Source organism: Primulina huaijiensis, chromosome 6 (assembly GCF_012295235.1).
Source record: "Primulina huaijiensis isolate GDHJ02 chromosome 6, ASM1229523v2, whole genome shotgun sequence".
Lineage (NCBI taxonomy): Eukaryota > Viridiplantae > Streptophyta > Magnoliopsida > Lamiales > Gesneriaceae > Primulina > Primulina huaijiensis.
Window position 1 is genome coordinate 16,989,238 of NC_133311.1, and position 14,960 is coordinate 17,004,197.

Sequence of the window (14,960 nt, forward strand, 5' to 3'; positions counted from 1 at the left end):
ATATATGTATAGACACACACACACGGGGGCAGATTAACCTAAGCTTGAGATCCGATCCGAATCATGGTTTATCAGGTTTCGCTCATTGCCATATCTGATTACTCACAAGTGAAATTCACTTTAATATATCTTAAATTATCAAAATAATATCTATAGAAGCCTATTGTTTTACAATATAGATATTGTAAAAATGGTTAAAAAAATTGACCTTATTGTAAAACATTATCTTTTTTTTTAATTTTTAAAATCCAAAATACCAAGACTTGACTCTCACACACACGTGTCAAAATTTTTTTTGTCAAAAACTTGTGTGAGACGGTCTCACGGTTCGTATTTTGTGAGACGGATATCTTATTTGGATCATCCATGAAAAAGTATTACTTTTTATGTTAAGAGTATTACTTTTTATTGTGAATATCGATAAAATTGATCCGTATCACAGATAAAAATTCATGAGACCATCTCACAAAAAAATCTATTTTTTTTTTCAAACACAAGCGAAGGCCAAGTTTGCCATAACAGCACACACACCACAAGGTTTATGTGGCGCGTGGGTACACAAACCCCTACAACCGACAGAGGAGCAACAGTCAACTCTTCAATCTTATTTTATATCAAAAAACATAATGGATGTCGACACTTGTTGGAGTTGTGAAATATACTGTTTTTTTTTTTTTTAATCTGTAATAACATTAATACCTTTCAACTACGTTTTATAGAATGAGCATCTATCAGAGAGTTTGTTCAATATAATTTATTTGATTAATGCGATTTTTAAATTATTGTGTTAGATTGAAAGTTATCTAATGTGCATTAATGATAACGAAAAGAGATTCTCACATCAAAAAAATATAATAAAATAAAATTTTGAAAATAATCTGATATAAAAATGAAATTCAAACTTGTACAATTTTAGCAATATAAGATAATCGTGGTATTAGATTATGTAACATCAGATTTAGAAGGAGAGGTAATTCTAATTGGAGTAATAATATTGTTTTAACATATTATTTCAACATTTTTTAACTAAAATATATTCCTTCTACCAAAGTTCAAGAAATGACACCGAATCGCTAATTATTCCTTCAATCGAAATCACTGTTCTCTTCCACGGTTCCACCTAAATCTAACAACCTCCTTCCATCAAACCCTAATTCCGAAGAGTTTTCCCAGAAGGGATTTTCAAACGGGAATCAAACCCACGTAGAAATCAGGAAAAAGAAAAGAATTGTTTTTTCTCTGATCCAATCGAGTGATTATGGATGCTGTGTTGAAAATATCTGAAATCCCATTTGTTTTTTTTGCAAAATCTTGGACTCATCGAAGCAATAATTGTTATTGTGGTGTGATTTTAGCTCATGTTATTTGAGTGAGTTGCTTTTTTTTTTTGTTGATAAAATTGCTTCGACATTTGTAAATCATTATTCATTCCATGCTACAAGAGCCATATCGAGATTCCAGATGGGAGCTGAAAGGAAATGGCTATTCTCCCTGTTTTCTGCTGCTTTCATCTCATTTCTCATATTCTTATCGTTTATATCGGGATTCAGCTCCTCATACAATAATACCTTTTCATCCCACAGACCGTTTGATTCGACAGTTCTTCACGGGCCAGGCCACCCACCGGCTTTTGCCTATTACATTTTCGGTGGACGAGGGGACGGTGAGCGGATTTTCCGTTTGTTGTTAGCGGTTTACCATCCTAGGAATAGGTATTTATTACATATTTCGGCGGATGGCGGCGATGAGGAGAGAGCAAGGCTGGCGGCATTGGTGAAGTCAGTGCCAGCAGTTCGGGCCTTTGAGAACGTGGATGTATTCGGGAAGCCCGATCCAAATACTTTAATGGGTTCCACTAATATTGCTGCTATTTTGAGGGCTGCAGCTGTTTTGTTGAAGGTGGGCGGAGGGTGGGATTGGTTTTTAACTCTCAGTGCTATGGATTATCCGTTGGTTACGCAAGATGGTATGCTAATTCTATCTAGCTTCATGTTTAGAACCGGTGTTTTGCATGTTTATTTTCATTGTAGTTTGTGGTTTGATAAGAATTCCTGTTTTGTTTTCATCTTGGTGCAATGCTGAGGGGCCGCATTTTGTGTTTCAATCTCACATGCTTCTTTTTTTTTTTAAATGTAGTATGGGATGGTTGAATCTTGATATTGGTTGCTATTCACAGAATAATCACTTTGATTGTAAATGGAATGTGTTAATCTTTTGGTGCCATGAGCTTAGACTGATACTCCGTTTGCAATTACTATTTACTAGTGTTTATATATGATGTTTCGGATAATTAAATTCTGCATGATGTGTTGATACAATTGGGTTTTGAAGTTTTACCTTTGGTTTGTATGTTGTTTCGAAGTTTGTGGATTGGAATGTTTTACCGTTAGCCAATTTTGACTGCTCACTAACCAAAGGGAAGAGTCTTTCCCGTATCTTGATGGGATTGAATAATACTTTGATGGAATTTATCTGAAGATATTCATAATTATGTTAAGGTAAATGCTCTCCACCATGCATGCTAGTAGAACCAGCTGCATTTGTAATTTTTGTATGTTTTTGTTAAATCCTGTATCTGCAAATGCTTTTTGTAAATCAGTACTCTAGATCAGGACTGAGGAGCAACTTACTATAGAGACGCTATTTTTTCACCAAATTTTTGTCATCTGAGAAAATGTTGCATATGTCTAAAATTTTGATCGAACTTGTACCTTAAATATATATTTCAGTCCTGTTTATGCTACCGAAGGTCCCTATAGAAACTGATTACTTTATACTGGTTGTTTGTCAAATTGATCATTTGTTAGAAATCCTGACCCCATCATATTCTCTTAAGAAATGGAATTGCCTGGAGTTACTGAATGCATTTACGTTGAACTTTTTCATGATTACTGCCTTGGGGTAGAACTTCCCTTTAGGTCGTAACGCTTTGGGTTCTGGTTTGATGCTGCACTTTATTGAAATTGAAGTGCTGATGAATTTTTAGTCACACATTCACTTGGCTCTTCGCCGAAGGGGAAATGGGAACTTAAGAGTTGTGATATCGCATATGATGCATTTGTTCAAAAATTACTTGAAGAGCTATCACACCATCAAAATTATTGTCATTTGAATTTCTCTCACTGATCAATCTCGCTAATTCTGCCAAGTTTCCCGTTTTTGCTTTCAGACTTGTCCCATGTGTTCTCATCAGTTAAGAGAGACCTGAACTTTATCGATCACACTAGTGATTTGGGTTGGAAAGAGTATGCAAATTCTTACTGCTTAGCTGTCATCATTATGCATTGTAATTCTCTTATTACTCATTCTCAATTTACGGCTTGTCATTTCAGGGGTCAAAGAATTGAACCAATTGTAGTTGACCCAGGAATTTACTTGGCCAGAAGGACTAAAATTTTTCATGCAACTGAAAAGCGGCCAATGCCTGAGGCTTTCAAAGTTTTCACGGGTAAGTGTATGTATACTTCAGTCATGGTCAGGTTTCTAACATCAACCGAATCTATCTGGTCAATTGCTCGCATCAAACCATTTTTAATACTTTCCAGGTTCTCCATGGGTTGTCTTGAGTCGATCCTTCCTCGAATTTTGTGTTTGCGGTTGGGATAATCTTCCACGAACCATTCTAATGTATGTTAATAATATTGTCTTGTCCCAAGAGGTCTATTTCCACTCGGTTGTCTGCAATTCACCCGAGTTCAAAAACACGACTGTGAATTCGGACTTGAGGTATTTTGTTTGGGATGATCCTCCTAAAATGGAACCCCATTACCTCAACACTTCGGATTATGATGAAATGGCTAAAAGTGGGGCTGCTTTTGCAAGACAGTTTGAAAAAGATCAGTCAGTGCTAGACATGATTGATAGAAAGATCCTCATGCGTGGACATAACAGAGCGACACCCGGTGCTTGGTGCAAAGGCAGACAGAGCTTGTTGATGGATCCATGTTCACAATGGGGTAATGTCAATGTCGTGAAGCCGGGACCCCGGGTCAAGATTTTTGATGAGTCCATAAACAAACTTATCAGTGATTGGAACTCAGAGTTAGATACCTGCACCTGATACTTGATATGTGGAGAGAACACGTGACGTTCTAAAAGTTTTACCGTTCGCATTGAAAATCATTGCACGCTATTCTTTCGGGGGATTCTTCTCATTCGAGTTTCTTGATTGTTAATATCGACCCCTGGAGTTATACGAAGTTATTCAAGATTCTTGGAGTAGAAGTATCGGAGAGTCCCTCGGTCATCTTTACACTTGAGAATCCTACAGCATTGTCATTTTCTTGTCGTATGGCAATATTTAATAGTTTCCGAGGATTCATTTGCACGCTTACAAGGGTACGGGACCGGTTGGAGGTTCTCCACATAGAGAGCAAATGTATCCGTAAGCCACATTGTTGTAAACTACGAACAATTTTTGTCTGATGGATGCTTTGATTTAGGTTCCACGATGATTTTGCTCGGTGTTGAACCATAAACGTTTGGCCAACTAGATTTGCTCCATCAGTATATTTCGGTCTCTTTCTATTCATTCACAGAACTGTGGTGGTTTGATGCAGACTTTCAGGCATTTCACAAGCCAATAATTTTAGATTCGAGTCCATTATTAGAGAAATTAATAATTGCTAAATTAATATATATCTAAAATAATTTTTTTTTGTCAGTCTCAACTTGGACCAACTTGTTAGATTAATAATTTTATTAAGTCACAAGTCTAACTAAGACAATTAGTTAAAATATGATTATATTGTTTGTATTTTTTCTTGAAATTTAATTATATTGTTAATATAATGAATATTATTCAATTATTAAAAACAATTATTATCATTAACGCATCTAAATGATATAGAAATATGAATTATTTAGTTCCAACTTTTATCAGTACCACGTTTATCACATAGATTAAAAGTTATCGTTGTCAACAAAACAATTTTGGTTTATTATATTTGTGAACTCCATACTAAGCGACGAGTGGAATATAAATCGGTGATTCTGATAATGACAATGTTTTGGTTTATTGGATTAAAAATTTTTTATTATAATTCATCTGCATGTTATTATATTACATGAATTTTGCTTAAAAGTACAATATCTCGAAAAAAAAAAAACTCGGGTGCATCCAAACTTTTCATGGAGAAATAAGGGGTTGTCTTATAATTTTCGACAGTAGATCCTTGAAATTTCTATATTATTTTTTTTTAAAAAAATAAAATTTAGGGTGGTTTAGTTAAAGTTTTGATGAAGAAAAATATGAGAGATTATATTTAATTTATAGTTTAAAGAAAAAAAACTAGACGGCCATACCAGATACCAAAAGCAACTGAGAAGCTGAATCTGCATCCATTCTCTTCCTATGGCATCCCTCTTTCAGAAATTTCAAGAGGTAATTTCTCGCTGCTGCTTCAGTGTAACCCTAATCTTGATTTAGAGCTGTTGTTGTAATCAGGATTCAGAATATTTATATGTATTGCTTAATTAGGCAGTGAAGGTGCTTGAGAGAAGTCCGACGTTTGCTATGAATGGACGACATCTGCAGTTTGAAGCCGATATCTATCGCCCCATTCAAAGATCAAATCTTTATCATTCTCCTTTCAGAAATGCCAGCAGCACGCCAAACCCAGATACCAAAATCAATCGAGAAGCTGAAAGAATATGTAAAATCGTATCGGAGATGGGTAATTTTAGAAATATTGGATCTTCTCTGGACGATGCTAATTTTAGTGATTTGTCGCCAAGTCTAGTGCTACAAGTGTTGAATAAACTCAACAATTCCGGGACTATGTCGCTATCATTTTTCCGGTGGGCTGAGAAGCAGAGAAGTTTCCAGCACACGCTAGAGTGCTACAATGCTCTCATTGAATCGTTAGGGAGAATCAAGCAGTTCACAGTGGTGTGGATTTTGGTGGATGAGATGAAAAATAATGGTTTTTTATCAAAAGAGACTTTTGCTCTTGTTTCAAGGAGGCTCGCTAGGGCGAGAAGGGTGAATGAGGCTATAGAGGCATTTGAGAGAATGGAGAAGAGGTATGGATTGAAGCCTGATTTGCAAGACTATAATAGGTTGCTTGATACTTTGAGCAAATCTAGGCATGTGGAGAAGGCTCAAGAATTGTTTGATACATGGAAAAATCGGAAGTTTGTGCCGGATATTAAGTCGTATGCCGTGTTGTTGGAAGGATGGGGTGAGATATGTAATTTTCTAAGGCTCAATGAGGTTTATCTTGAGATGCAAGGGGAAGGATTCGAGCCTGATGTTGTGACATATGGGATCTTGATCAATGCCCATTGTAAAGCTAAACGCCACGATAAAGCAGTTGCCTTATTTCACGAAATGAGTGGCAAAAATTTAAAGGCAACACCTCATATATATTGTACTTTGATCAATGGCTTGGGGGTGGAGAAGAGATTGGACGAAGCTATCGAGTTTTTCAACTTGTACAAAAGTGATTGTGTTATGGAAACCCCTACTTATAATGCGATGGTTGGTGCTTATTGTTGGTCAATGCGGATTCACGATGCTTATGCGATAGTTGATGAGATGAAAAAAAGTGGGATTAGACCGAATCCACGGACATATGATATTATCTTACATCATCTTGTAAAGGCCGGTAGAACGAGTGAGGCATGTAGCGTTTTTGAGAGAATGAGAGATGAGTTGGGAATTGAACCGAATTTAAGTACGTACGAGATCATGGTCAGGATGTTTTGCAACCGGGGGCAAATGGATATGGCATTGAAGATTCGGGATCAGATGAGGTCTCGTGGGGTGATTCCGGGGATGCATATGTTTTTGGCTTTGATTAATGGTTTGTGCGACCAAAAAAGGGTGGGCGAGGCGTGTGAATACCTTCAAGAAATGTTAGACATGGGTATCAGGCCTCCAGAGTTTGTGTTCAAAAGATTGAAACAGGGTTTGCTTGATGAGGGTAACCCAGATATTGTCATTGTATTGGATGGTAAAATCAAGAAATTAAGAGATTCTCCATTGTTTGGTTAACTTTTTTGGCAACTTTTCTCAATAGCAGTGTTCAAGAATGAAGCGCATAACCATGACACATAGTTGTCTCTCTTTTTCCCCTTAAAAGATTTCTTTTTCTGATTTTCTTAAATAATTTTCTTGCTATCGGCTCGAATTTGATCTAATCCTACAACGTGGGATAAAATCTAGATACATTATGAAAACACACACAGAAAAGTGCAATTTTCTTGTTAACTGATTTGCGAAATTTATTATAAAGCATACTAAGTTAGTGTTTGCAAGAACTTATTTTAAGTGTTTTTAAGTTTTTAGTAAATAAAATGTTTGTAAATTATAAGCAGAAGTTGAAAATAATTTATAATAAGCTTTTGCAAATATTATTTTATAGCTATACCATATTTAAAATACTAAATCATTTAAAAAACAGTAAATAAAATATAAAATTCTTAAGCTAACCTTGTAAGTTAATAAAAATTTAGAGGTATACACAATATTAAAAATTTCATTTGTTCCCAATACAATGAATTTTGGGAGGAGGACGACAATAATCTAATCTATGTAAAATAAAAATTTTAAAAAGTAATAATTCCTTAGTTACAAAAACTATTAAAATAAAAAAATTGTTGCAAAAGTGAATCAATAATATAATAATAATAAATCATATGAAGTTCGGGTTTTGAATGTAATGTTTTGTTACTAGATTTCTCGTGAGACGATCTCACAAATCTATTTTCGTGAGTCAATCAAATCGATTTATATTTAAAATAAAAAATAATATTTTTATCCTATAAAATAATATCTTGCCTATTATTAAAAAAAACCCAACATTTTAAGTATTTACACGGCCACACCCCTTGTGTATTCTCAAATTACGGTCTCCAACTTGAACACACGACCCTGATTTCTTTCTCCCTTCCAATGGCGTCTCTCTTCCAGAAATTTCAAGTGGTGATTTCAAGCTGATGCTTCATTTTAACCCAATTTTGAGTTTAGAGCTGTTAATTTAATCAACATGCAGAATAATCCTATGTATTGATTTAATAGGCAGTGAAGGTGCTCGCGAGAAGTCCAACATTAGCTAAGAATGGACGGCAGCTTCAGTTTGAAGCTGATATCAATCGCCTTTTTCTCAATACTTGGTAACTGTCGTTTCAAATTTTTACTTGTCATTTTTAAGTTTATGGCTTCGTATTTGTTATGCTAATTTATCGATTCTGTTCGGTATTTGTCTTTGGATGGTAGAACGAGTGTTTTGCATTTGCAGCAAGCATACTATTAAAGTATCTGAATTTAGATTTTGTGGTGAAAATTGTCTTCCAGCAACCTTTTACTTTAACGGAGTTTCGAAGTCGCTTATTATTTTTGTGTTATTAGTATATCATTACATTGGAGCATGAAATATATACGTTATGGTGAGATTGAGAAAGTGAATCTAACTAAATTCGGATTGAAACAATGTGCTGACAACACTGTTCATCGATTCTGGGATATGGTGATTTGTCGATCACCAATTCACAATGGATTCACAATGAGAGAAGTTTTTGTTTTTGTTTTTTTTTAATTTTTATGTTTTGCGGTTTAGTGTAAAAATAAATCCAAATTTTAAAATAGGGCAAGTACAAAAGCATTGCCATTTTACAGTGTCACGTCATTTTGTAGGACGTGATATTTTGTCACGCCTTTTTCCTTATTTTCTTTTAAAAAAATGATTTTTGGAGTCACGCCCTTCATAATGGCGTGACTTAAATTTTTTTTTTTGTTGTTGAAAAAATACACGAGGACCTTTAAATATGACGCCCTGATGCAAAGCGTGATAATTAAATCCTTTTTATAAAAGTATTTTGGCAGCTATTAAGTGTTGGATCAGAGATGTTGTCTCCACATTTACAAAATTAACGTTAAATGCTTGTAGAAAAATCACACTTGCTTTTTTCGATGATCTTTAGTACATTATATGAAGATCAGTGTTCTGATTCTGTTTGGCATTCCATTTGTATCGAATTTGAGTTATTGCAATGCGAATAGAGGTGGACTTTGCAAGAACACAACTTTTAAAGATAAAAAACATTTGATAACAGCAGTCAAGGACTTCTCAGTCAGGATGCTTTTCGCGATTGCCAAGTTGTGGAAATTACGCAGACAAAATTAATTAATAGGCCTTGCATCAGGGAATGATAGTTAAAGGTGGTCAAAGTCACGCCCTTTGTTAGGGTGTTGCTTTGACCACTGTCCCACCTCGTAAAATGAGGCGGGACCATAGCATTTTTTTAAAAAATTTATTGAAGAGTCACGCCCTTTGTAATGACGTGACTCCAAAAATTATTATTATTTGTTTTAAAAAAAAGTAAGTGAAAGGTGTGAAACTTACAAAATATCACACCCACGAAATGGCGCGCTACGGTGAAATGACAATGATGTCTTGCTTTTAAAATTTCTGGACTTAATTTTATGTTAAACCGTAGAAGAACCATAGACAAAAGGAAGAATGAAACAGCAAAAACTGGTCAAAACAGGATAACAAAGTAGGTTCGCTCTTGAACACAGATAAAATCTGCTCAGTAACTGAATGAAATCAATATGAGGCAATTTGAGGACTCTTTTTTCCCCTACTACATTTGAGGCAAGAAATCAGAGAGCGCTTTTATATGGACTCATTCTTTTTTACCTCTCTAAATCAAAAGGTGGTTCTTTATGATAACCTAGTTCCTAAGTTTTGTTAATGGCTTAAACCTTGTCTACACAGTAATGACTCGCTTGTGGTGGTCTTTTCCTGTTATCAATCATTAATATGTATAGATCTGCCAAAGTGTTTGCCTTTTTCGTTCAATCAATATATTTGAATCATGAATGCAATGATAACTGGTTCCTATGTAAATCCAGCTATCTTTTTTGTCCCATTAGAATGGTAATGGTGTTGCAAATATCCTACAATTCAATTCTTCTATTAGATAACATGTATCTCATCCTCATCTTATAATATAGCATATTTCACATTTTATTCAACCTTAATTCATTGTGACAGTTTGGTCCATTTTCTTATGTAAAATACTCTATATGTAGCTATAATCGTTTAGGAAAGAATGCCGGTGAAGCAGATGCCGACGAAATAATTGACATGGCCAGCAAGGTGTCACATTCTGAACAAGAGAAACAAGTTCAAGAAAATATTCATGAGTAAGTCAGTACTTTTTGCAAATGTATGGATGACATTCTTCTTCCTGATTCAAAACTGGCTGATGACACACTTAACTTACTACCTTCAGGAAGAAGTACTGCTCCTCGGCACAGTGGTCTTAGATTTGCTGTTGGTAGTAGCCCTCCATTACCTAGTTATCCTTGTAAGTAACATTAGTGCTTTATCTCATTTATAGTTAACTTTAGCTAGCTGAAAATGAATTGCGCGGCATCTTGCTTGTCCAGTTGGTGAGTTTGCCTCTTCCCCTCTCATGTGTTAGGTACTTTCTAGGTGATATTATTGTTCCATAATATATGCATGATGTGTTCGTGGAGGCTGGTTGTTGGACCCTTTCGAAGATATATAGCAGATAGTAGAATGGGAGTTAATTGTTCTGTCTCACTAAGAAATTCTGGTTTTACATCCTTTGATTGCAAAGTGCTAAATAATACCCTTGATAACATGCAAAGAAGATTGAAATGATGATTAGTCATCCACAAAACTCAAAGGTCTGATTTATTAACTCTTCCGTTAATTATATAATGCTTTTGTGCTCATAATGCCAGTGAAATCTACCTTAGCCAACACAAATCTACTTTGGAGAGATTGGATCTCCCTATCTTTGCCATGGGAAAAAAAAACGATTAGCTACAATGGAAGGAAGCAGAGAACTCAACAGAAGAATGCCGTGACAGTGATACAACTTTATCCATTTTAGCATGTCTTCGGAGAAACTTCATAATAAGACTGGGTTGAAATCTTGCTACCTGACCATCATGGTAGATCTAGTGACCACTATTTACCCTTTTTTTTCATGTGGGGTCAAGTATAATTTCATGTGTTTGGGTCAATGATGATCATGGATATGCATGCCCACACTGTAACACTCATTAACCTAGCCATACATAAAGTTTGGTTCTAGGCGATAAAAACAATTTATTGTAAAACAATTCATGTGACATAATTTGTGATACTCATGGGAAATTTTTTATCAGCTGCTCCTCCTTATATCCTCAGTCTCTGACTTGAGCGTTGGAGGGGCTACGCCGTGATACCCTTCCGGCCCCCTTCTAACGGTCTTATTCGTGATTTAAGGCTCAGGGTCAGTTCGAAACCTGCGTCTGGATTAGTGACACTTGCTGGAATCGGACCCTAAATTTCCCGTGAGTATCAATTTGAGATATGGAATTTATGGTTTTAAAATGTCCTTCTGTTCGTGGTATGCATATACGGCGACGCCAAATTAAGCAACTTGTAACAACCTTTTAAGATTATTTACATGGGTGTAGTACTTGTCTATATGTTCCTTTCTGCTTTTGCACACAGTTTCTTGATTATCCTGCTGAATTATTTTCAACACAACTGTTGATGCAACAAAGCCGTTAAGGCTGCATGAAGTGCCAACAAACCTCAAGGATCTCATTGGATACACTCTTGTAGTCAAGCCATCTCAAATTCAACATAAGGATGCTGGCCAAGGTTTATTCGTGGATGGTGAAGCTGATGTAGGTGCCGTAATTGCCTTTTACCCTGGCGTGGCATACTCACCTGCATGTTACCGTTATATTCCTGGATATCCTAGAGTTGATTTACGAAACCCATATTTGATCACGAGGTATGACGGAACTGTCATTAATGCTCAGCCTTGGGGTGCTGGTGGTGAAACTCGTGAGATATGGGATAACACAAACGCTTCAGAACCTAGATTAGATACTGAAGGTGGCGTGACTGGTTCAGATCGACTGTGGAAACTTCTCAATAAACCTCTAGATGGGGCTCGAGTAGTGGGTAAAGGAGAAGTTTTGGAGAGGATAAATCCTCAATCCTTGGCTCATTTTGCCAACCATCCAGACAAGAATATGAGCCCCCAATGCTATGCTTTGCTCATATGATTTTCCGCTAACTGAGAAGAACATGAGAACCTACATACCAAATGTGTCATTTGGAAATGGAGGTGAAGTGAGAATGAAGAAATTTGGCACCTTTTGGTTCAAATCCTGGAAATCAAACAACATCACATCGAATATTCCTATTCTCAAATGTCTCGTTCTTGTGGCGACAAGGACAATTTCGAATGAAGAAGTTCTACTGAATTATCGGTTGAGCAACTTGAAGAATCGACCTTCATGGTATACTCCAGTTGATGAGGATGAGGATAGGAGAAGATGGAGCTAAAGCTTTACTTTGAAAATGCTGCCATTTAGATCTCTTAATTAATTTTGAGCTGTATATTGAGGTTTGATATAGATGGAACGAATGAGAAATCTCACTTTTTTTGTTGCCAGATCTGACTTGATCCGTATCGATTTGACCTAGTCATTGATAATATTGCCTTGACTTGCAACTAGACAATAGTTTTGCTCTTCAGATGTAAGTCTCCTAACAAACTCTCGTGGGCGATTGTCGAATTATTTTTTTGCGAAATGGAATTTTCTTTGGATTTTAGAGCTTGCAATGTTAATAATGTTTGACATTATATATATACTAGATATAAAGTACGAGCGTTGCACGTGAGAAATATATGTTGAAGTAATTAGAATTTGAAATAAAATTAGTTAACTAGACAAAAGATAATGATAATAGTATTGTAAATTTTAATAATTCGTATTAATTAACATATGTAACTAATTTGAAAAAAAACATATTTATTTAATTTTTTAAAAAAGATTTGGACTTCTAAAATTTTTCTCATATCTTTTTTATCATATTGTTTTCTTTTGTTATTTATCATATTCTCTCAATAATGCATATATTTTATTATAATATTCAATTATTACAATCTTTTTGACAATCAATGATATGCAATTTTTTATTTACAATGTTGTTTGATTATTATTATCTTTCATGTAAATTGACAGCAATTTCTACTTGATGCTTTTATTTTTCTAGTCACCTTAATTTATTAGACACTTATTGTTGATAACATATAAACTACACATTATTATTAGGAGTGAGCAAAATTTCGGTTAAACCGAATTAACCGACCGAACCAAATCAATTCGGAAATCCGGTTCGGTTATTTCGAAAATTCGGTTTTCAAATTAAAAAAAATTATATCGGCTAATTCGGTTCGGTTACGATTTTCAAAATTTTGAAATCGGCTAACCGAATTAACCGATATAATAAATATTATTCTTTAATAAATTTTTATTATATATCAATTTTAATATATTTTTTAATTTTTAATTTTAAAATCAGTCCTAATTCTACAGAAAAATTTGTGATGTATGTGATTTTATGTTTTTATGTATTTGTGTAGACTGTAGTGTTCAAAAAAATTACATATATAATTAAAGTTAAATCACAATTTTTTTTAAAAAACTAATCGGTTAATTCCGATCGAATTAACCGAATTTAATTCCGTTCGGTTTTCATCGGTTATGAAAATTAATTCGGTCGGTTCGGTTATTACTAAATATTTCGGTTCGATCTGGTTATGACTAAATCGGTTCGGTCGTTAACAGAACCGACTGAATGCTCACCCCTAATTATTATAACAATCTATCATCACATAAAAAGTACTGATGGATTGATTTAAAAAAATATTGATTAAATGTTATCATTTATTTGCAATTTATAATAATAATATTTTTGACAATAAATCATCTTTTTACTGATTCTTATGACACTTATTTTAATATTTCATATTAACTCACAAGTGTAATTAGTATAATCAAATTACTAATGTTATATTGGTATTACCTCCAGAAAAATAATATATTTAATTTTTCTAATTGTTTAAATATCTTAATGAGAACATTTGTGTACCCTTATCTTGAGAAAAATTCATTGCATTTATAAAGTTTGAACGGTAAATATAACTTTATAGTATACATTTAATTTGAAAACTGAATTCAATGTATGAGAAACACTTCTTCCATTTCTATTTTTTGTGTAACCCAAAAGAGTTACTATTTTTTTTTCTTTTATCTTCTCCAACTCACTGTAAAAAGTTATAAAAAAATATTTATATCTAGTAAAATATTTTTATTTATTGTTTTTCTTGTCTATATATTTTGTTATATGTAAACATATATTCTACTTCATTGTCTTAATTGTCATATGTCTTTACTATATAATTTGTATACATTGAAGATGAATAAGTTCATTTTGTAGTTTTTTTATTACCTGGACTTAGATTGATATATTAATATGTGATATACATAGATATAAGAATTTTCAAATTCAATTTATTCACAATGATTTTTCATAACAAATGCCAACTCAAAATAATAAAAATTAGGATTCATAATTATTTTAAATATGATATAAAAATAATATGTTGAAACTTTTTTGACATTTTAATTGCAAAATACAGTGATAAATGCATGTTGGTGCAATATTTCATTGTGGCAATTATAACTTTATTTAAATATCTTATTTCTCACTCAAGGATCAAAATTTATTTATTTCTTATTTTGATTATCGACAAATCCAATATTTTATTTAAATGTTTTTGTTAATAATATTTACATGAGTTTTATTGTATATTTATCCAATTTGAAAGGGATAAATTATAATTCAATATATAATAATATTTGAAAACTGTAGAATGCTTCTAAATTTAAAAATCGAGTAACATGTAAGAGATCAATTCAAAACTAAAAGTTGAGCAACCTGTTTCTTGTAACTTTACAATCGAATAATATATGATCGAGCGTTTGTCGCTTTACCAAAAGCTATAACTGATGGTAAATATGTAAGTCAAATCTTTAAATCATACAACAGCTCAAGCGCCTACCCATCGTGGATAATTATTGTACCAAACAGTTTATCTCATAATAATTTCACCAATTGCAATCAATA

General features: G+C 33.8%; 2 protein-coding genes and 1 pseudogene across 3 annotated transcripts; all 3 read left to right on the plus strand.

The window, feature by feature from the left end:
- Positions 1-1,023: 1,023 nt before the first annotated feature.
- Positions 1,024-4,509, plus strand: LOC140979784 (beta-glucuronosyltransferase GlcAT14A-like). Its single transcript, XM_073445350.1, has 4 exons — positions 1,024-1,966; positions 3,170-3,245; positions 3,333-3,448; positions 3,546-4,509. Exons 1-4 carry the CDS (start codon positions 1,462-1,464, stop codon positions 4,058-4,060), a joined length of 1,212 nt encoding a protein of 403 aa, XP_073301451.1. The 5' UTR covers positions 1,024-1,461; the 3' UTR covers positions 4,061-4,509.
- A 667-nt stretch (positions 4,510-5,176) lies between these two features.
- Positions 5,177-7,163, plus strand: LOC140979785 (uncharacterized). Of its 2 annotated transcripts, none has more exons than XM_073445352.1 (2): positions 5,177-5,383; positions 5,484-7,163. In XM_073445352.1, exon 2 carries the CDS (start codon positions 5,516-5,518, stop codon positions 6,995-6,997), a length of 1,482 nt encoding a protein of 493 aa, XP_073301453.1. In that variant the 5' UTR covers positions 5,177-5,383; positions 5,484-5,515; the 3' UTR covers positions 6,998-7,163. The 2 variants fall into 2 exon arrangements, with proteins under 2 accessions (XP_073301453.1, XP_073301452.1); XM_073445351.1 differs by having other exon boundaries at positions 5,178-5,383; positions 5,480-7,163.
- Positions 7,164-7,809: 646 nt separating this feature from the next.
- LOC140979786 (uncharacterized) lies at positions 7,810-12,576 on the plus strand (annotated as a pseudogene).
- The last annotated feature ends 2,384 nt before the right edge of the window (positions 12,577-14,960 follow it).

Bases quoted from the DNA above. Each gene is read 5' to 3' on its own strand.
- LOC140979784 (XM_073445350.1), top strand. From the start codon at position 1,462: ATGGGAGCTGAAAGGAAATGGCTATTCTCCCTGTTTTCTGCTGCTTTC. The intron at 1,967-3,169 runs GTATGCTAATTC...TTTTGCTTTCAG, and splicing joins TCCGTTGGTTACGCAAGATG to ACTTGTCCCATGTGTTCTCA. The intron at 3,246-3,332 runs GTATGCAAATTC...TTGTCATTTCAG, and splicing joins AGTGATTTGGGTTGGAAAGA to GGGTCAAAGAATTGAACCAA.
- LOC140979785 (XM_073445351.1), top strand. From the start codon at position 5,354: ATGGCATCCCTCTTTCAGAAATTTCAAGAG. The intron at 5,384-5,479 runs GTAATTTCTCGC...TTGCTTAATTAG, and splicing joins TCTTTCAGAAATTTCAAGAG to GCAGTGAAGGTGCTTGAGAG.